This window comes from Scyliorhinus torazame, unplaced genomic scaffold (assembly GCF_047496885.1).
Source record: "Scyliorhinus torazame isolate Kashiwa2021f unplaced genomic scaffold, sScyTor2.1 scaffold_1451, whole genome shotgun sequence".
Lineage (NCBI taxonomy): Eukaryota > Metazoa > Chordata > Chondrichthyes > Carcharhiniformes > Scyliorhinidae > Scyliorhinus > Scyliorhinus torazame.
This window is the reverse complement of record NW_027309178.1, coordinates 16,457-38,731: the sequence shown is the minus strand read 5'-3', so window position 1 is coordinate 38,731 and position 22,275 is coordinate 16,457. Positions and strand designations below refer to the sequence as shown.

At 65.5% G+C, this 22,275-nt stretch overlaps 1 protein-coding gene across 1 annotated transcript in view; it reads right to left on the bottom strand.

The window, feature by feature from the left end:
* The window catches only part of LOC140407316 (lamin-A-like), a 44,352-nt gene that overhangs the window by 9,098 nt on the left and 12,979 nt on the right, over window positions 1-22,275 (bottom strand). Inside the window, exons 6-8 of the mRNA XM_072494902.1 lie at window positions 19,377-19,611; window positions 13,102-13,209; window positions 11,960-12,079 (exon numbers count right to left, since the gene is read on the bottom strand). Coding sequence (XP_072351003.1) covers window positions 11,960-12,079; window positions 13,102-13,209; window positions 19,377-19,611 — 463 coding nt within the window. The remainder of the gene's footprint in view (window positions 1-11,959; window positions 12,080-13,101; window positions 13,210-19,376; window positions 19,612-22,275) is intronic.

Genomic DNA, 22,275 nt, shown 5'->3' with positions numbered 1-22,275 from the left:
CAGCGGGCACCGCGAGCTCCCGGTCCGGGCACGGTTATGTCCCGATCGTGTCTGCGGGCACCGTGAGCTCCCGGTCCGGGCACGGTTATGTCCCGATGGTGCCAGCGGGCACCGCGCGCTCCCGGTCCGGTTATGTCCCGATGGTGTCAGCGGGCACCGTGAGCTCCCGGTCCGGGCACGGTTATGTCCCGATGGTGCCAGCGGGCACCGCGAGCTCCCGGTCCAGGCACGGTTATGTCCCGATGGTGCCAGCGGGCACCGCGAGCTCCCGGCACGGTTATGTCCCCATGGTGCCAGCGGGCACCGCGAGCTCCCGGTCCGGGCACGGTTATGTCCCGATGGTGCTAGCGGGCACTGAGCTCCCGGTCCGGGCACGGTTATGTCCCCATGGTGCCAGCGGGCACCGCGAGCCCCCGGTCCGGGCACGGTTATGTCCCGATGGTGCCAGCGGGCACCGCGAGCTCCCGGTCCGGGCACGGTTATGTCCCGATGGTGCCAGCGGGCACCGTAAGCTCCCGGTCCGGGCACGGTTATGTCCCGATGGTGCCAGCGGGCACCGCGAGCTCCCGGTCCGGGCACGGTTATGTCCCGATGGTGCCAGCGGGCACCGCGAGCCCCCGGTCCGGGCACGGTTATGCCCCGATGGTGCCAGCGGGCACCGTGAGCTCCCGGTCCAGGCACGGTTATGTCCCGATGGTGCCAGCGGGCACCGCGAGCTCCCGGTCCGGGCACGGTTATGTCCCGATGGTGCCAGCGGGCACCGTGAGCCCCCGGTCCGGGCACGGTTATGTCCCGAGGGTGCCAGCGGGCACCGCGAGCTCCCGGTCCGGGCACGGTTATGTCCCGATGGTGCCAGCGGGCACCACGAGCTCCCGGTCCAGGCACGGTTATGTCCCGATGGTGCCAGCGGGCACCGCGTGCTCCCGGTCCGGGCACGGTTATGTCCCGATGGTGCCAGCGGGCACCGCGCGCTCCCGGTCCGGGCACGGTTATGTCCCCATGGTGCCAGCGGGCACCGCTAGCCCCCGGTCCGGGCACGGTTATGTCCCGATGGTGCCAGCGGGCACTGAGCCCCCGGTCCGGGCACGGTTATGTCCCGATGGTGCCAGCGGGCACTGAGCTCCCGGTCCGGGCACGGTTATGTCCCCATGGTGCCAGCTGGCACCGCGAGCTCCCGGTCCGGGCACGGTTATGTCCCGATGGTGCCAGCGGGCACCGCGAGCCCCCAGTCCGGGCACGGTTATGTCCTGATGGTGCCAGCGGGCACCGCGAGCCCCCGGTCCAGGCACGGTTATGTCCCGATGGTGCCAGCGGGCACTGAGCCCCCGGTCCGGGCACGGTTATGTCCCGATGGTGCCAGCGGGCACCGCGAGCTCCCGGTCCGGGCACGGTTATGTCCCGATGCTGCCAGCGGGCACCGCGAGCTCCCGGTCCGGGCACGGTTATGTCCCGATGGTGCCAGCGGGCACCGCGAGCTCCCGGTCCGGGCACGGTTATGTCCCGATGGTGCCAGCGGGCACTGAGCTCCCGGTCCGGGCACGGTTATGTCCCGATGGTGCCAGCGGGCACCGCGAGCCCCCGGTCCGGGCACGGTTATGTCCCGATGGTGCCAGCGGGCACTGAGCTCCCGGTCCGGGCACCGTTATGTCCCGATGGTGCCAGCGGGCACTGAGCTCCCGGTCCGGGCACGGTTATGTCCAGACGGTGCCAGCGGGCACCGCGAGCCCCCGGTCCGGGCACGGTTATGTCCCGATCGTGCCAGCGGGCACTGAGCTCCCGGTCCGGGCACGGTTATGTCCAGACGGTGCCAGCGGGCACCGCGAGCCCCCGGTCCGGGCACGGTTATGTCCCGATCGTGCCAGCGGGCACTGAGCTCCCGGTCCGGGCACGGTTATGTCCCGATCGTGCCAGCGGGCACTGAGCTCCCGGTCCGGGCACGGTTATGTCCAGACGGTGCCAGCGGGCACCGCGAGCCCCCGGTCCGGGCACGGTTATGCCCCGATGGTGCCAGCGGGCACTGAGCTCCCGGTCCGGGCACGGTTATGTCCCGATCGTGCCAGCGGGCACTGAGCTCCCGGTCCGGGCACGGTTATGTCCAGACGGTGCCAGCGGGCACCGCGAGCTCCCGGTCCGGGCACGGTTATGCCCCGATGGTGCCAGCGGGCACCGCGAGCTCCCGGTCCGGGCACGGTTATGTCCCGATGGTGCCAGCGGGCACCGCGAGTCCCCGGTCCGGGCGCGGTTATGTCCCGATGGTGCCAGCGGGCACTGAGCTCCCGGTCCGGGCACGGTTATGTCCCGATGGTGCCAGCGGGCACTGCGAGCCCCCGGTCCGGGCACGGTTATGTCCCGATGGTGCCAGCAGGCACCGCGAGTCCCCGGTCCGGGCACGGTTATGTCCCGATGGTGCCAGCGGGCACTGAGCTCCCGGTCCGGGCACGGTTATGTCCCGATGGTGCCAGCGGGCACCGCGAGCTCCCGGTCCGGGCACGGTTATGCCCCGATAGTGCCAACGGGCACCGCGAGCCCCCGGTCCGGGCACGGTTATGTCCCGATGGTGCCAGCAGGCACTGCGAGCCCCCGGTCCGGGCACGGTTATGTCCCGATGGTGCCAGCGGGCACTGAGCTCCCGGTCCCGGCACGGTTATGCCCCGATAGTGCCAACGGGCACCGCGAGTTCCCGGTCCGGGCACGGTTATGTCCCGATAGTGCCAACGGGCACCGCGAGCTCCCGGTCCGGGCACGGTTATGCCCCGATGGTGCCAGCGGGCACCGCGAGCCCCCGGTCCGGGCACGGTTATGTCCCGATGGTGCCAGCGGGCACCGCGAGTCCCCGGTCCGGGCACGGTTATGTCCCGATGGTGCCAGCGGGCACCGCGAGCTCCCGGTCCGGGCACGGTTATGCCCCGATGGTGCCAGCGGGCACCGCGAGCTCCCGGTCCGGGCACGGTTATGTCCCAATGGTGCTAGCGGGCACTGAGCTCCCGGTCCGGGCACGGTTATGTCCCGATGGTGCCAGCGGGCACCGCGAGCTCCCGGTCCGGGCACGGTTATGTCCCCATGGTGCCAGCGGGCACCGTGAGCCCCCGGTCCGGGCACGGTTATGTCCCGATGGTGCCAACGGGCACCGCGAGCTCCCGGTCCGGGCACGGTTATGTCCCCATGGTGCCAGCGGGCACCGCGAGTCCCCGGTCCGGGCACGGTTTTTTCCCGATGGTGCCAGCGGGCACCGCGAGTCCCCGGTCCGGGCTCGGTTATGTCCCGAGGGTGCTTGCGGGCACCGCGAGCTCCCGGTCCGGGCACGGTTATGTCCCCATGGTGCCAACGGGCACCGCGAGCTCCCGGTCCGGGCACGGTTATTTCCCGGTGGTGCCAGCGGGCACCGCGAGTCCCCGGTCCTGGCACGGTTATGTCCCGATGGTGCCAGCGGGCACTGAGCTCCCGGTCCGGGCACGGTTATGTCCCGATGGTGCCAGCGGGCACCGCGAGCTCCCGGTCCGGGCACGGTTATGCCCCGATGGTGCCAGCGAGCACCGCAAGCTCGCGGTCGGGGCACGGTTATGTCCCGATGGTGCCAACGGGCACCGCGAGCCCCCGGTCCGGGCACGGTTATGTCCCGATGGTGCCAGCGAGCACCGCAAGCTCCCGGTCCGGGCACGGTTATGTCCCGATGGTGCCAACGGGCACTGCGAGCCCCCGGTCCGGGCACGGTTATGTCCCCATGGTGCCAGCGGGCACCGCTAGCCCCCGGTCCGGGCACGGTTATGTCCCGATGGTGCCAGCGGGCACTGAGCTCCCGGTCCGGGCACGGTTATGTCCCGATGGTGCTAGCGGGCACCGCAAGCTCCCGGTCCGGGCACGGTTATGTCCCGATGGTGCCAGCAGGCACCGCGAGCTCCCGGTCCGGGCACGGTTATGTCCCCATGGTGCCAGCGCCACCGCGAGCTCCCGGTCCGGGCACGGTTATGTCCCGATGGTGCCAGCGAGCACCGCGAGCTCCCGGTCCGGGCACGGTTATGTCCCGATGGTGCCAGCGGGCACCGCGAGCTCCCGGTCCGGGCACGGTTATGTCCCGATGCTGCCAGCGGGCACCGCGAGCTCCCGGTCCGGGCACGGTTATGTCCCGATGGTGCCAGCGGGCACCGCGAGCTCCCGGTCCGGGCACGGTTATGTCCCGATGGTGCCAGCGGGCACTGAGCTCCCGGTCCGGGCACGGTTATGTCCCGATGGTGCCAGCGGGCACCGCGAGCCCCCGGTCCGGGCACGGTTATGTCCCGATGGTGCCAGCGGGCACTGAGCTCCCGGTCCGGGCACCGTTATGTCCCGATGGTGCCAGCGGGCACTGAGCTCCCGGTCCGGGCACGGTTATGTCCAGACGGTGCCAGCGGGCACCGCGAGCCCCCGGTCCGGGCACGGTTATGTCCCGATCGTGCCAGCGGGCACTGAGCTCCCGGTCCGGGCACGGTTATGTCCAGACGGTGCCAGCGGGCACCGCGAGCCCCCGGTCCGGGCACGGTTATGTCCCGATCGTGCCAGCGGGCACTGAGCTCCCGGTCCGGGCACGGTTATGTCCCGATCGTGCCAGCGGGCACTGAGCTCCCGGTCCGGGCACGGTTATGTCCAGACGGTGCCAGCGGGCACCGCGAGCCCCCGGTCCGGGCACGGTTATGTCCCGATCGTGCCAGCGGGCACTGAGCTCCCGGTCCGGGCACGGTTATGTCCAGACGGTGCCAGCGGGCACCGCGAGCCCCCGGTCCGGGCACGGTTATGTCCCGATCGTGCCAGCGGGCACTGAGCTCCCGGTCCGGGCACGGTTATGTCCCGATCGTGCCAGCGGGCACCGCGAGTCCCCGGTCCTGGCACGGTTATGTCCCGATGGTGCCAGCGGGCACTGAGCTCCCGGTCCGGGCACGGTTATGTCCCGATGGTGCCAGCGGGCACCGCGAGCTCCCGGTCCGGGCACGGTTATGCCCCGATGGTGCCAGCGAGCACCGCAAGCTCGCGGTCGGGGCACCGTTATGTCCCGATGGTGCCAACGGGCACCGCGAGCCCCCGGTCCGGGCACGGTTATGTCCCGATGGTGCCAGCGAGCACCGCAAGCTCCCGGTCCGGGCACGGTTATGTCCCGATGGTGCCAACGGGCACTGCGAGCCCCCGGTCCGGGCACGGTTATGTCCCCATGGTGCCAGCGGGCACCGCTAGCCCCCGGTCCGGGCACGGTTATGTCCCGATGGTGCCAGCGGGCACTGAGCTCCCGGTCCGGGCACGGTTATGTCCCGATGGTGCTAGCGGGCACCGCAAGCTCCCGGTCCGGGCACGGTTATGTCCCGATGGTGCCAGCAGGCACCGCGAGCTCCCGGTCCGGGCACGGTTATGTCCCCATGGTGCCAGCGCCACCGCGAGCTCCCGGTCCGGGCACGGTTATGTCCCGATGGTGCCAGCGAGCACCGCGAGCTCCCGGTCCGGGCACGGTTATGTCCCGATGGTGCCAGCGGGCACCGCGAGCTCCCGGTCCGGGCACGGTTATGTCCCGATGCTGCCAGCGGGCACCGCGAGCTCCCGGTCCGGGCACGGTTATGTCCCGATGGTGCCAGCGGGCACCGCGAGCTCCCGGTCCGGGCACGGTTATGTCCCGATGGTGCCAGCGGGCACTGAGCTCCCGGTCCGGGCACGGTTATGTCCCGATGGTGCCAGCGGGCACCGCGAGCCCCCGGTCCGGGCACGGTTATGTCCCGATGGTGCCAGCGGGCACTGAGCTCCCGGTCCGGGCACCGTTATGTCCCGATGGTGCCAGCGGGCACTGAGCTCCCGGTCCGGGCACGGTTATGTCCAGACGGTGCCAGCGGGCACCGCGAGCCCCCGGTCCGGGCACGGTTATGTCCCGATCGTGCCAGCGGGCACTGAGCTCCCGGTCCGGGCACGGTTATGTCCAGACGGTGCCAGCGGGCACCGCGAGCCCCCGGTCCGGGCACGGTTATGTCCCGATCGTGCCAGCGGGCACTGAGCTCCCGGTCCGGGCACGGTTATGTCCCGATCGTGCCAGCGGGCACTGAGCTCCCGGTCCGGGCACGGTTATGTCCAGACGGTGCCAGCGGGCACCGCGAGCCCCCGGTCCGGGCACGGTTATGCCCCGATGGTGCCAGCGGGCACTGAGCTCCCGGTCCGAGCACGGTTATGTCCCGATCGTGCCAGCGGGCACTGAGCTCCCGGTCCGGGCACGGTTATGTCCAGACGGTGCCAGCGGGCACCGCGAGCTCCCGGTCCGGGCACGGTTATGCCCCGATGGTGCCAGCGGGCACCGCGAGCTCCCGGTCCGGGCACGGTTATGCCCCGATGGTGCCAGCGGGCACCGCGAGCTCCCGGTCCGGGCACGGTTATGTCCCGATGGTGCCAGCGGGCACCGCGAGCTCCCGGTCCGGGCACGGTTATGTCCCGATGGTGCCAGCGGGCACCGCGAGTCCCCGGTCCGGGCGCGGTTATGTCCCGATGGTGCCAGCGGGCACTGAGCTCCCGGTCCGGGCACGGTTATGTCCCGATGGTGCCAGCGGGCACTGCGAGCCCCCGGTCCGGGCACGGTTATGTCCCGATGGTGCCAGCAGGCACCGCGAGTCCCCGGTCCGGGCACGGTTATGTCCCGATGGTGCCAGCGGGCACTGAGCTCCCGGTCCGGGCACGGTTATGTCCCGATGGTGCCAGCGGGCACCGCGAGCTCCCGGTCCGGGCACGGTTATGCCCCGATAGTGCCAACGGGCACCGCGAGCCCCCGGTCCGGGCACGGTTATGTCCCGATAGTGCCAACGGGCACCGCGAGCTCCCGGTCCTGGCACGGTTATGCCCCGATGGTGCCAGCGGGCACCGCGAGCCCCCGGTCCGGGCACGGTTATGTCCCGATGGTGCCAGCGGGCACCGCGAGTCCCCGGTCCGGGCACGGTTATGTCCCGATGGTGCCAGCGGGCACCGCGAGCTCCCGGTCCGGGCATGGTTATGCCCCGATGGTGCCAGCGGGCACCGCGAGCTCCCGGTCCGGGCACGGTTATGTCCCAATGGTGCTAGCGGGCACTGAGCTCCCGGTCCGGGCACGGTTATGTCCCGATGGTGCCAGCGGGCACCGCGAGCTCCCGGTCCGGGCACGGTTATGTCCCCATGGTGCCAGCGGGCACCGTGAGCCCCCGGTCCGGGCACGGTTATGTCCTGATGGTGCCAACGGGCACCGCGAGCTCCCGGTCCGGGCACGGTTATGTCCCCATGGTGCCAGCGGGCACCGCGAGTCCCCGGTCCGGGCACGGTTTTTTCCCGATGGTGCCAGCGGGCACCGCGAGTCCCCGGTCCGGGCACGGTTATGTCCCGAGGGTGCTTGCGGGCACCGCGAGCTCCCGGTCCGGGCACGGTTATGTCCCCATGGTGCCAACGGGCACCGCGAGCTCCCGGTCCGGGCACGGTTATTTCCCGATGGTGCCAGCGGGCACCGCGAGTCCCCGGTCCTGGCACGGTTATGTCCCGATGGTGCCAGCGGGCACTGAGCTCCCGGTCCGGGCACGGTTATGTCCCGATGGTGCCAGCGGGCACCGCGAGCTCCCGGTCCGGGCACGGTTATGCCCCGATGGTGCCAGCGAGCACCGCAAGCTCGCGGTCGGGGCACGGTTATGTCCCGATGGTGCCAACGGGCACCGCGAGCCCCCGGTCCGGGCACGGTTATGTCCCGATGGTGCCAGCGAGCACCGCAAGCTCCCGGTCCGGGCACGGTTATGTCCCGATGGTGCCAACGGGCACTGCGAGCCCCCGGTCCGGGCACGGTTATGTCCCCATGGTGCCAGCGGGCACCGCTAGCCCCCGGTCCGGGCACGGTTATGTCCCGATGGTGCCAGCGGGCACTGAGCCCCCGGTCCGGGCACGGTTATGTCCCGATGGTGCTAGCGGGCACCGCAAGCTCCCGGTCCGGGCACGGTTATGTCCCGATGGTGCCAGCAGGCACCGCGAGCTCCCGGTCCGGGCACGGTTATGTCCCCATGGTGCCAGCGCCACCGCGAGCTCCCGGTCCGGGCACGGTTATGTCCCGATGGTGCCAGCGAGCACCGCGAGCTCCCGGTCCGGGCACGGTTATGTCCCCATGGTGCCAGCGGGCACTGAGCTCCCGGTCCGGGCACGGTTATGTCCCGATGGTGCCAGCGGGCACTGAGCTCCCGGTCCGGGCACGGTTATGTCCCGATGGTGCCAGCGGGCACCGCGAGCTCCCGGTCCGGGCACGGTTATGTCCCGATGGTGCCAGCGGGCACCGCGAGCTCCCGGTCCGGGCACGGTTATGTACCGATGGTGCCAGCGGGCACCGGGAGCTCCCGGTCCGGGCACGGTTATGTCCCAATGGTGCCAGCGGGCACCGCGAGCTCCCGGTCCGGGCACGGTTATGTCCCGATGGTGCCAGCGGGCACCGTGAGCCCCCGGTCCGGGCACGGTTATGTCCCGATGGTGCCAGCGGGCACCGCGCGCTCCCGGTCCGGGCACGGTTATGTCCCGATGGTGTCAGCGGGCACCGTGAGCTCCCGGTCCGGGCACAGTTATGTCCCGATGGTGCCAGCGGGCACCGCGAGCCCCCGGTCCGGGCACGGTTATGTCCCGATGGTGCCGGCGGGCACTGAGCTCCCGGTCCGGGCACGGTTATGTCCCCATGGTGCCAGCGGGCACCGCAAGCTCCCGGTCCGGGCACGGTTATGTCCCGATGGTGCCAGCGGGCACCGCGAGCTCCCGGTCCGGGCACGGTTATGTCCCGATGGTGCCAGCGGGCACCGCGAGCTCCCGGTCCGGGCACGGTTATGTCCCGATCGTGTCTGCGGGCACCGTGAGCTCCCGGTCCGGGCACAGTTATGTCCCGATGGTGCCAGCGGGCACCGCGAGCTCCCGGTCCAGGCACGGTTATGTCCCGATGGTGCCAGCGGGCACCGCGAGCTCCCGGTCCAGGCACGGTTATGTCCCGATGGTGCCAGCGGGCACCGCGAGCTCCCGGCACGGTTATGTCCCCATGGTGCCAGCGGGCACCGCGAGCTCCCGGTCCGGGCACGGTTATGTCCCGATGGTGCTAGCGGGCACTGAGCTCCCGGTCCGGGCACGGTTATGTCCCCATGGTGCCAGCGGGCACCGCGAGCCCCCGGTCCGGGCACGGTTATGTCCCGATGGTGCCAGCGGGCACCGCGAGCTCCCGGTCCGGGCACGGTTATGTCCCGATGGTGCCAGCGGGCACCGTAAGCTCCCGGTCCGGGCACGGTTATGTCCCGATGGTGCCAGCGGGCACCGCGAGCTCCCGGTCCGGGCACGGTTATGTCCCGATGGTGCCAGCGGGCACCGTGAGCCGCCGGTCCGGGCACGGTTATGCCCCGATGGTGCCAGCGGGCACCGCGAGCTCCCGGTCCGGGCACGGTTATGCCCTGATGGTGCCAGCGGGCACCGTGAGCTCCCGGTCCGGGCACGGTTATGTCCCGATGGTGCCAGCGGGCACCGCGAGCTCCCGGTCCGGGCACGGTTATGTCCCGATGGTGCCAGCGGGCACCGTGAGCCCCCGGTCCGGGCACGGTTATGTCCAGAGGGTGCCAGCGGGCACCGCGAGCTCCCGGTCCGGGCACGGTTATGTCCCGATGGTGCCAGCGGGCACCGCGAGCCCCCGGTCCGGGCACGGTTATGTCCCGATGGTGCCAGCGGGCACCACGAGCTCCCGGTCCAGGCACGGTTATGTCCCGATGGTGCCAGCGGGCACCGCGTGCTCCCGGTCCGGGCACGGTTATGTCCCGATGGTGCCAGCGGGCACCGCGCGCTCCCGGTCCGGGCACGGTTATGTCCCCATGGTGCCAGCGGGCACCGCTAGCCCCCGGTCCGGGCACGGTTATGTCCCGATGGTGCCAGCGGGCACTGAGCCCCCGGTCCGGGCACGGACATGTCCCGATGGTGCCAGCGGGCACTGAGCTCCCGGTCCGGGCACGGTTATGTCCCCATGGTGCCAGCGGGCACCGCGAGCTCCCGGTCCGGGCACGGTTATGTCCCGATGGTGCCAGCGGGCACCGCGAGCCCCCAGTCCGGGCACGGTTATGTCCCGATGGTGCCAGCGGGCACCGCGAGCCCCCGGTCCGGGCACGGTTATGTCCCGATGGTGCCAGCGGGCACTTAGCCCCCGGTCCGGGCACGGTTATGTCCCGATGGTGCCAGCGGGCACCGCGAGCTCCCGGTCCGGGCACGGTTATGTCCCGATGCTGCCAGCAGGCACCGCGAGCTCCCGGTCCGGGCACGGTTATGTCCCGATGGTGCCAGCGGGCACTGAGCTCCCGGTCCGGGCACGGTTATGTCCCGATGGTGCCAGCGGGCACCGCGAGCCCCCGGTCCGGGCACGGTTATGTCCCGATGGTGCCAGCGGGCACCGCGAGCTCCCGGTCCGGGCACGGTTATGTCCCGATGGTGCCAGCGGGCACTGAGCTCCCGGTCCGGGCACGGTTATGTCCCGATGGTGCCAGCGGGCACCGCGAGCCCCCGGTCCGGGCACGGTTATGTCCCGATGGTGCCAGCGGGCACCGCGAGCTCCCGGTCCGGGCACGGTTATGTCCCGATGGTGCCAGCGGGCACTGAGCTCCCGGTCCGGGCACCGTTATGTCCCGATGGTGCCAGCGGGCACTGAGCTCCCGGTCCGGGCACGGTTATGTCCAGACGGTGCCAGCGGGCACCGCGAGCCCCCGGTCCGGGCACGGTTATGTCCCGATCGTGCCAGCGGGCACTGAGCTCCCGGTCCGGGCACGGTTATGTCCCGATGGTGCCAGCGGGCACCGTGAGCCCCCGGTCCGGGCACGGTTATGTCCCGATGGTGCCAGCGGGCACCGCGTGCTCCCGGTCCGGGCACGGTTATGTCCCCATGGTGCCTGTGGGCACCGCGTGCTCCCGGTCCGGGCACGGTTATGTCCCGATGGTGCCAGCGGGCACCGTGAGCTCCCGGTCCGGGCACGGTTATGTCCCCATGGTGCCTGCGGGCACCGCGTGCTCCCGGTCCGGGCACGGTTATGTCCCGATGGTGCCTGCGGGCACCGCGTGCTCCCGGTCCGGGCACGGTTATGTCCCGATGGTGCCAGCGGGCACCGCGAGCTCCCGGTCCGGGCACGGTTATGTCCCCATGGTGCCTGCGGGCACCGCGAGCTCCCGGTCCGGGCACGGTTATGTCCCGATGGTGCCAGCGGGCACCGCTAGCCCCCGGTCCGGGCACGGTTATGTCCCGATGGTGCCAGCGGGCACCGCGAGCTCCCGGTCCGGGCACGGTTATGTCCCGATGGTGCCAGCGGGCACTGAGCTCCCGGTCCGGGCACGGTTATGTCCCGATGGTGCCAGCGGGCACCGCGAGCTCCCGGTCCGGGCACGGTTATGTCCCGATGGTGCCAGCGGGCACTGAGCTCCCGGTCCGGGCACGGTTATGTCCCGATGGTGCCAGCGGGCACCGCGAGCTCCCGGTCCGGGCACGGTTATGTCCCGATGGTGTCAGCGGGCACCGCGAGCTCCCGGTCCGGGCACGGTTATGTCCCGATGGTGCCAGCGGGCACCGTGAGCCCCCGGTCCGGGCACGGTTATGTCCCCATGGTGCCTGCGGGCACCGCGAGCTCCCGGTCCGGGCACGGTTATGTCCCCATGGTGCCTGCGGGCACCGTGAGCTCCCGGTCCGGGCACGGTTATGTCTCGATGTTGCCAGCGGGCACCGCAAGCTCCTGGTCCGGGCACGGTTATGTCCCGATGGTGCCTGCGGGCACCGCGAGCCCCCGGTCCGGGCACGGTTATGTCCCGATGGTGCCAGCGGGCACTGAGCTCCCGGTCCGGGCACGGTTATGTCCCGATGGTGCCTGCGGGCACCGCGTGCTCCCGGTCCGGGCACGCCCAGCCACGCACTGAACCCAATCCCTCGCCCCCAGGGCCGTGTTGGTGAAGTGGGGAGAAAGGAAACACTCACCTCATTGTTGCTGGTGACCAGGCTGGTCCTGATGTTATCTCCGGTCCCCCAGCTCCTCTGCTGCCTCCACACGAGGTCACTGGGAGGGTTATGTGGGCTCCCGGCATCAGAGGCCCAGATCTGAGAGGAGGAAAGAGTTGGGGAGGTCAGACTGCAAGAGGCGGATAACGGAACTCAGAGCAGTGTTGGTCAGAGTGAGCAGACGACAAGCAAATCCAGGCTGCTGGGGTCCCAAAGCCCGAACAGGCAACCCTCCCTCTTCCCAGTGCAAACCCTTCGATCAAAAACCCCTTTGCGGTTCCGAACACCACCTCCATTGAATCTCCCCCTCTTGGCCCCAAAGGAGAACAAGGCCAGTTTCTCCCGAAGTTTCCTCACCCCCGCTCCCGTCCTGGGTAAATCTCCCACCGCATCCCTCTCGGAGGGCCTGGACCTCACTCCCAGAGTGCAGGGCCCGGATTCCGGCACAACATCCCGGCTCCAGGCCTACGGGGAGGTTCACCCTTTCTTCCTCGACTTCCTGTGCACTTGGGCCAGTATTGCGAAAGGCCAGGATTTCAGGGGGTTTTATTGACCGTCTTGTTTATCTCGCCCTCGAAAAGAGACCGAGAAAAAGGAGGTAAATTGACGGGAGGCTCCGGCCTACAACTACAGGCCTGAACCTCGAAACCTGGGCTCTTTGGAGCCGCAGGAATGCGATTGGGCAACGTGACGTGACTTGTCTCTCCATCAACCCATCCCGACATCAGGGCGAGACCTATTTCACCTCCCGTCCTGAGCTAAACACCTTGGGGGCTTGACAGCAGCCCCCCAGAGGCCTCTCTCTCCATCCCGGCCTCTCTCCCACGCGCACGGCGAGGCAGGCTTCCCAACGCCTGGCAGACTCACTGGCTCCGAGCGTCGCGGAACCTCCGCGACACGGCCACCAGCGGGGAAACGGTTCCTCCCCCCAGCTCGGCGAGGTCCGACAGGCCGGTCACCCCCCCCCCCCCCCCCCCGCTCCGGCCCCCCCCCCCGAACCACGAGAGTCGACAGCAGGGCCGGGTGTCGTGCGCCAACCCGAAAAGGCGGCATCGGCCGGACAATCGGGGAAGGAAAACCGCCCACTCGGTCAGCGAGCTCGCGCCAGGCGCGCGCCTTACCGTGACGGCCAAGCCTGATCGAAGGATGAACTTTGGGGGGAACTTGTAGGTTATGGCTGGACGATTGGCGATCTGTCTCTTCACCTGCCAGTTACCCATTGGCTGGTCCTGCAACAACACCAAGTGTAACCGTTACAGAGGCTGGACTGCAATTCCAGTACCCCCGCCCCCCCCCCCCCCCCCCCCCACCCCCGCAAAGATCGGCATTTTCTCCCGAGGGTGAATTCTCACTGCAGTACGGTGTGTGACCACAGGAGGCGGAAATCGAAGCCGGTGCCATCACCTTCCTTTGCCCTCTCTGGGCCAGGGTGTGATTTGGCCCCAGTTTGAAGTCAGGGACCTGGAGAGTTCTCTCTGGGAGGTATTTCCTGCTGCTGCGATCAGCGTCGGAGTCCGCAATTCCGTGTGTCACTAACAAAAAACCCGGACACACAGCCTCCTCCTCCTCCCTCGAATTGTCTCTCCACACCAGGCCTCCTGGCCTTCAAGAACACGTCTTTATCCCCCGCCCGCTCTCCACCCCCTCGTCTCCAAGCATCGATCTCTGTCGTGTGGCTACATGGGCTCCAATACAGAACAATCCAGCACAGGGACAGGCCCTTCGGCCCTCCAAACCTGTCCCGGCCATGATACCAACCTTGGCCCAAACCCTCAGCCCTTCCTTGTGCCGTCTCCCTCTATACCCGTCCTGTCCGTGTGTTTGTCAAGATGCCTTTTGAACACCGTTAATGTATCTGTTTCCACAGCCTCCCCTGGCCACGCGTTCCAGACACTCACCACCCTCTGTGTAAAAAACCGGCCTCACACATCTCCTCGAAACTTTGCCCCACGGACCTTAAACCTGTGCCCCCTGGTGACTGACCCCTCCACCCTGGGAAAGAGTGCCTGCCCATCCACTCTATCCACGCCCCGCATAATCTTGTCGACCTCTATCCGGTCGCCCCTCTACCTCCGTCTTTCTAATGAAAACAGTCCGAGTCTATCCAGCCTCTAACACCCTCCAGACCCGGCAACCTCCTGGTAAACCTCCTCTGCACCCTCTCCAAAGCCTCCACATCCTTCTGGTAGTGTGGCGACCAGAATTGGACACAGTGGGCGGAATCCTCCGCCCCTTGACCGGCCGAGCCCTAACCTTGAGGGGCTAGGCCGGCGCCGGACTGATTTCCGCCCCACCAGCTGGCGCGGAAATGACATCTCCGGGCGGCGCATGCGCGGGAGCATCAGCGGCCGCTGAAAGTTTCCCGCGCATGCGCAGTGGAGGGAGTCTCTTCCGCCTCCGCCATGGTGGAGACCGCGGCGAAGGCGGAAGGGAAAGAGTGCCCCCACGGCACAGGCCCGCCCGCGGATCAGTGGGCCCCAATCACGGGCCAGGCCACCGTGGGGGCACCCCCCCCCCGGGGCCAGATCGCCCCGCGACCCCCCCAGGACCCCGGAGCCCACCCGCGTAGCCTCGTCCCGCCGGGAAGAGAGGTGGTTTAATCCACGCCGGCGGGACAGGCATTCCAGCAGCGGGACTTCGGCCCATCGCGGGCCGGAGAATCGCCGAGGGGGGGGCCCGCCAACCGGCGCGGCGCGATTCCCGCCCCCGCCGATTCTCCGACCCGGCGGGGGGGTCGGAGAATCCCGCCCAGTATTCCAAATGCGGCCGGACCAGAGTTCTGTACAGCTGCAACATGACCTCCTGACTCCGGAACTCAATCCCTCTACCAATAAAGGCCAACACTCCATAGGCCTTCTTCACAACCCTATCAACCTGGGTGGCAACTTTCAGGGATCTATGTACATGGACACCTAGATCCCTCTGCTCATCCACACTTCCAAGAACTTTACCATTAGCCCAGTACTCAGTCTTCCTGTTATTCCTTCCAAAATGAATCACCTCACACTTTTCTGCATTAAACTCCATTTGCCACCTCTCAGCCCAGCTCTGCAGCTTATCTGTGTCCCTCTGTAACTTGCAACATCCTTCCGCAGTGTCCACAACTCCACCGACTTTAGTGTCATCTGCAAATTTACTCACCCATCCTTCTACGCCCTCCCCTCCAGGTCATTTATAAAAATGACAAACAGCAGTGGCCCCAGAACAGATCCTTGTGGTACACCACCAGTAACTGGACTCCAGTCTGAACACTTCCCATCAACCACCACCCTCTGTCTTCTTTCAGTGAGCCAATTTCTGATCCAAACTGCTAAATCACCCTCAATCCCCAGCCTCCGTATTTTCTGCAGTAGCCTACCGTGGGGAACCTTATCAAACGCTTTTCTGAAGTCCATATACACCACATCAACTGCTCTACCCACGTCTACCTGTTCAGTCACCTTCTCAAAGAACTCAATAAGGTTTGTGAGGCATGACCTACCCTTCACAAAACCGTGTTGACTATCTCTAATCAAATTATTCCTTTCCAGATGATTTATTCATCCTATCTCTTATAAACCTTTCCAAGACTTTGCCCACAACAGAAGTAAAGCTCACTGGTCTATAGTTACCGGGGTTGTCTCTACTCCCCTTCTTGAACAAGGGGAAAACATTTGCTATCCTCCAGTCTTCTGGCACTATTCCTGTAGACAAAGATGACTTCAAGATCAAAGCCAAAGGCTTAGCAATCTCCTTCTTAAACTTTTCCCCTCTCACCTTGAAATCGTGACCCCTTGTAATTGACACCCCCACTCTTGGAAAAAGCTTGTTACTATCCACCCTGTCCATACCTCTCATGATTTTGTCGACCTCAATCAGGTCCCCCCTCAACCTCCGTCTTTCCAACGAAAAGAATCCTAATCTACTCAACCTTTCTTCATAGCTAGCACCCTCCATACCAGGCAACATCCTGGTGAACCTCCTCTGCACCCTCTCTAAAGCATCCACATCCTTCTGGTAATGTGGTGACCAGAACTGCACGTTGCATTCCAAATGTGGCCTAACCAAAGTCCTATACAACTGTAACATGAACTGCCGACTCTTGTACTCAATACCCCGTCCGATGAAGGCAAGCATGCTGTATGCCTTCTTGACCACTCTATCGACCTGCGTTGCCACCTTCAGGGTACAATGGACCTGAACTCCCAGATCTCTCTGTACATCAATTTTCCCCAGGACTCTTCCATTGACCGTATAGTCCGCTCTTGAATTAGATCTTCCAAAATGCATCACCTCGCATTTGCCTGGATTGAACTCCATCTGCCATTTCTCTGCCCAACTCTCCAATCCATCTATATTTTGCTGTATTCTCTGACAGTCCTCCTCGCTATCTGAAACTCCACCAATCTTAGTATCGTCTGCAAACTTGCTAATCAGGCCACCGATACCTTCGTCCAGATCATTTATGTATATCACAAACAACTGTGGGCCGAGCACGGATCCCTGTGGAACACCACTAGTCACCGCTCTCCATTTTGAGGCACTCCCTTCCACCACTACTCTCTGCCTCCTGTTGCCCAGCCAGTTCTTTATCCATCTAGCTCATACACCCTGAACCCCATACAACTTCACTTTTTCCATCAGCCTGCCATGGGAAACTTTATCAAACGCCTTACTGAAGTCCATGTATATGACATCTACAGCCCTTCCCTCATCAATCAACTTTGTCACTTCCTCAAAGAATTCTATTGGGTTTGTAAGACATGACCTTCCCTGCACAAAACCATGCTGCCTATCACTGATAAGTCTATTTTCTTCCAAATGTGAATAGATCCTATCCCTCAGTAACTTCTCGACAGTTTGCCTACCACTGACGTCAGGCTCACAGGTCTCTAATTCCCTGGATTATCCCTGCTACCCTTCTTAAACAAAGGGACAACATTAGCAATTCTCCAGTCCTCCGGTACCTCATCCGTGCTCCAGGATGCTGCAAAGATATCTGTTAAGGCCCCAGCTATTTCGTCCCTCGCTTCCCTCAGTAACCTGGGATAGATCCCATCCGGACCTGGGGACTTGTCCACCTTAATGCCTTTTAGAATACCCAAAACTTCCCCCTTCCTTATGCCGACTTGACCTAGAGTATTTAACCATCCATCCCTAGCCTCAACATCCGTCATGTCCCTCTCCTTGGTGAATACCGATGCAAAGTACTCATTAAGAATCTCACCCATTTCCTCTGACTCCACGCATAAATTCCCTCTTTGAGTGGGCCAATCCTTTCTCTAGTTATACTCTTACTCCTTATATCCGAATAAAAGACTTTGGGATTTTCCTTAACCCTGTTTGCTAAAGATATTTCATGGCCCCTTTTAGCCCTCTTTATTGCGCGTTTCAGATTGGTCCTACATTCCCGATATTCCTCCAAAGCTTTGTCTGTCTTCAGTCGCCTAAGGGTTAGGAGACCGAGGCGGGGAGGTGGGTTAAAGATACAGGATCAGGCAGGATCTCATTGAATGTTGGAATAGGCTTGAGAGGAGCTGAATGGGCCTTCTGTTGCTGTGTAACAGGCTGGAGAGGGGCTGAATGGGCCTCCTCCTGTTGCTGTGTAACAGGCTGGAGAGGGGCTGAATGGGCCTCCTCCTGTTGCTGTGTAACAGGCTGGAGAGGGGCTGAATGGGCCTCCTCCTGTTGCTGTGTAACAGGCTGGAGAGGGGCTGAATGGGCCTCCTCCTGTTGCTGTGTAACAGGCTGGAGAGGGGCTGAATGGGCCTCCTCCTGTTGCTGTGTAACAGGCTGGAGAGGGGCTGAATGGGCCTCCTCCTGTTCCTGGGTAACAGGCTGGCGAGGGGCTGAATGGGCCTGCTCCTGTTGCTGTGTAACAGGCTGGAGAGGGGCTGAATGGGCCTCCTCCTGTTCCTGTGTAACAGGCTGGAGAGGGGCTGAATGGGCCTCCTCCTGTTCCTGTGTAACAGGCTGGAGAGGGGCTGAATGGGCCTCCTCCTGTTCCTGTGTAACAGGCTGGAGAGGGGCTGAATGGGCCTCCTCCTGTTCCTGTGTAACAGGCTGGCGAGGGGCTGAATGGGCCTCCTCCTGTTCCTGTGTAACAGGCTGGAGAGGGGCTGAATGGGCCTCCTCCTGTTGCTGTGTAACAGGCTGGAGAGGGGCTGTTTGGGCCTCCTCCTGTTGCTGTGTAACAGGCTGGAGAGGGGCTGAATGGGCCTCGTCCTGTTGCTGTGTAACAGGCTGGAGAGGGGCTGAATGGGCCTCCTCCTGTTCCTGTGTAACAGGCTGGAGAGGGGCTGAATGGGCCTCCTCCTGTTGCTGTGTAACAGGCTGGAGAGGGGCTGAAAGGGACTCCTCCTGTACAGGCTGGCGAGGGGCTGTTTGGGCCTCCTCCTGTTGCTGTGTAACAGGCTGGAGAGGGGCTGAATGGGCCTCCTCCTGTTCCTGTGTAACAGGCTGGCGAGGGGCTGAATGGGCCTCCTCCTGTTCCTGTGTAACAGGCTGGAGAGGGGCTGAATGGGCCTCCTCCTGTTGCTGTGTAACAGGCTGGAGAGGGGCTGTTTGGGCCTCCTCCTGTTCCTGTGTAACAGGCTGGCGAGGGGCTGAATGGGCCTCCTCCTGTTCCTGTGTAACAGGCTGGAGAGGGGCTGAATGGGCCTCCTCCTGTTCCTGTGTAACAGGCTGGCGAGGGGCTGAATGGGCCTCCTCCTGTTCCTGTGTAACAGGCTGGAGAGGGGCTGAATGGGCCTCCTCCTGTACAGGCTGGAGAGGGGCTGTTTGGGCCTCCTCCTGTTGCTGTGTAACAGGCTGGAGAGGGGCTGAATGGGCCTCCTCCTGTTCCTGTGTAACAGGCTGGAGAGGGGCTGAATGGGCCTCCTCCTGTTCCTGGGTAACAGGCTGGAGAGGGGCAGAATGGGCCTCCTCCTGTTGCTGTGTAACAGGCTGGCGAGGGGCTGAATGGGCCTCCTCCTGTTCCTGTGTAACAGGCTGGAGAGGGGCTGAATGGGCCTCCTCCTGTTCCTGTGTAACAGGCTGGAGAGGGGCTGAATGGGCCTCCTCCTGTTGCTGTGTAACAGACTGGAGAGGGGCTGAATGGGCCTCCTCCTGTTCCTGTGTAACAGGCTGGAGAGGGGCTGAATGGGCCTCCTCCTGTTCCTGGGTAACAGGCTGGAGAGGGGCAGAATGGGCCTCCTCCTGTTGCTGTGTAACAGGCTGGAGAGGGGCTGAATGGGCCTCCTCCTGTTGCTGTGTAACAGGCTGGCGAGGGGCTGAATGGGCCTCCTCCTGTTGCTGTGTAACAGGCTGGAGAGGGGCTGAATGGGCCTCCTCCTGTTGCTGTGTAACAGGCTGGAGAGGGGCTGAATGGGCCTGCTCCCGGTGTAATGGAGAAATGGCCGACGTAATTGAGCCTCACCTCATTGGATTTGTTCTTCAGTCGGACGAACCTGCCGTCGAGGTCGATGGAGTCGATGACCACGCGACCTTTGGCAGTGGCGTGCTGAGACAGGCTGGTGTTACTGCTGCTGGAAGCCTCGCTCTCCAGCTCGTCCAGTCTCCGCTTCTTACCCTGAGCCGTCTGGGAGGTGTGGACGCTGCGGCTGGTCCTGGAGACGGTCACCTGGGGAGGGGGGCTGGGCGACAGTCTCAACCTGGAAAAGCAGAGGAGACGGTCACAGACCTGCAGATCCAGAGAGCAACATCGAGACAGAGTCCCGGGGAGCGAGAGAGTGTGTCCCGAGGGGGAGACAGAGAGAGAGAGTCCCGAGGGGGAGCGAGAGAGAGAGTCCCGAGGGGGAGCGAGAGAGAGAGTCCCGAGGGGGAGACAGAGAGAGAGAGTCCCGAGGGGGAGACAGAGAGAGAGAGTCCCGAGGGGGAGACAGAGAGAGAGAGTCCCGAGGGGGAGACAGAGAGAGAGAGTCCCGAGGGGGAGCGAGAGAGAGAGTCCCGAGGGGGAGCGAGAGAGAGAGTCCCGAGGGGGAGCGAGAGAGAGAGTCCCGAGGGGGAGACAGAGAGAGAGAGTCCCGAGGGGGAGACAGAGAGAGAGTCCCGAGGGGGAGACAGAGAGAGAGTCCCGAGGGGGAGACAGAGAGAGAGAGTCCCGAGGGGGAGCGAGAGAGAGAGTCCCGAGGGGGAGACAGAGAGAGAGAGTCCCGAGGGGGAGCGAGAGAGAGAGTCCCGAGGGGGAGACAGAGAGAGAGAGTCCCGAGGGGGAGACAGAGAGAGAGTCCCGAGGGGGAGACAGAGAGAGAGAGTCCCGAGGGGGAGCGAGAGAGAGAGTCCCGAGGGGGAGCGAGAGAGAGAGTCCCGAGGGGGAGCGAGAGAGAGAGTCCCGAGGGGGAGACAGAGAGAGAGAGTCCCGAGGGGGAGACAGAGAGAGAGAGTCCCGAGGGGGAGCGAGAGAGAGAGTCCCGAGGGGGAGCGAGAGAGAGAGTCCCGAGGGGGAGCGAGAGACAGAGTCCCGAGGGGGAGCGAGAGAGAGAGTCCCGAGGGGGAGACAGAGAGAGAGAGTCCCGAGGGGGAGACAGAGAGAGAGTCCCGAGGGGGAGCGAGAGAGAGAGTCCCGAGGGGGAGACAGAGAGAGAGAGTCCCGAGGGGGAGCGAGAGAGAGAGTCCCGAGGGGGAGACAGAGAGAGAGTCCCGAGGGGGAGCGAGAGAGAGAGTCCCGAGGGGGAGACAGAGAGAGAGAGTCCCGAGGGGGAGCGAGAGAGAGAGTCCCGAGGGGGGAGCGAGAGAGAGAGTCCCGAGGGGGAGCGAGAGAGAGAGAGAGTCCCGAGGGGGAGCGAGAGAGAGAGAGAGTCCCGAGGGGGAGACAGAGAGAGAGAGTCCCGAGGGGGAGCGAGAGAGAGAGTCCCGAGGGGGAGCGAGAGAGAGAGTCCCGAGGGGGGAGACAGAGAGACAGAGTCCCGAGGGGGAGCGAGAGAGAGAGAGTCCCGAGGGGGAGCGAGAGAGAGAGTCCCGAGGGGGAGCGAGAGAGAGAGTCCCGAGGGGGAGACAGAGAGAGAGAGTCCCGAGGGGGAGACAGAGAGAGAGAGTCCCGAGGGGGAGACAGAGAGAGAGAGTCCCGAGGGGGAGCGAGAGAGAGAGTCCCGAGGGGGAGCGAGAGAGAGAGTCCCGAGGGGGAGCGAGAGAGAGAGTCCCGAGGGGGAGACAGAGAGAGAGAGTCCCGAGGGGGAGCGAGAGAGAGAGTCCCGAGGGGGAGACAGAGAGAGAGAGTCCCGAGGGGGAGCGAGAGAGAGAGAGAGTCCCGAGGGGGAGCGAGAGAGAGAGTCCCGAGGGGGAGCGAGAGAGAGAGTCCCGAGGGGGAGACAGAGAGAGAGAGTCCCGAGGGGGAGCGAGAGAGAGAGTCCCGAGGGGGAGCGAGAGAGAGAGTCCCGAGGGGGAGCGAGAGAGAGAGTCCCGAGGGGGAGACAGAGAGAGAGAGTCCCGAGGGGGAGACAGAGAGAGAGAGTCCCGAGGGGGAGACAGAGAGAGAGAGTCCCGAGGGGGAGACAGAGAGAGAGAGTCCCGAGGGGGAGCGAGAGAGAGAGTCCCGAGGGGGAGCGAGAGAGAGAGTCCCGAGGGGGAGCGAGAGAGAGAGTCCCGAGGGGGAGCGAGAGAGAGAGTCCCGAGGGGGAGACAGAGAGAGAGAGTCCCGAGGGGGAGCGAGAGAGAGAGTCCCGAGGGGGAGCGAGAGAGAGAGTCCCGAGGGGGGAGACAGAGAGACAGAGTCCCGAGGGGGAGCGAGAGAGAGAGAGTCCCGAGGGGGAGCGAGAGAGAGAGTCCCGAGGGGGAGCGAGAGAGAGAGTCCCGAGGGGGAGCGAGAGAGAGAGTCCCGAGGGGGAGCGAGAGAGAGAGAGTCCCGAGGGGGAGACAGAGAGAGAGAGTCCCGAGGGGGAGACAGAGAGAGAGAGTCCCGAGGGGGAGCGAGAGAGAGAGTCCCGAGGGGGAGCGAGAGAGAGAGTCCCGAGGGGGAGCGAGAGAGAGAGAGTCCCGAGGGGGAGACAGAGAGAGAGAGTCCCGAGGGGGAGCGAGAGAGAGAGTCCCGAGGGGGAGCGAGAGAGAGAGTCCCGAGGGGGAGCGAGAGAGAGAGTCCCGAGGGGGAGCGAGAGAGAGAGTCCCGAGGGGGAGACAGAGAGAGAGAGTCCCGAGGGGGAGCGAGAGAGAGAGTCCCGAGGGGGAGCGAGAGAGAGAGTCCCGAGGGGGAGCGAGAGAGAGAGTCCCGAGGGGGAGCGAGAGAGAGAGTCCCGAGGGGGAGACAGAGAGAGAGAGTCCCGAGGGGGAGCGAGAGAGAGAGTCCCGAGGGGGAGACAGAGAGAGAGAGTCCCGAGGGGGAG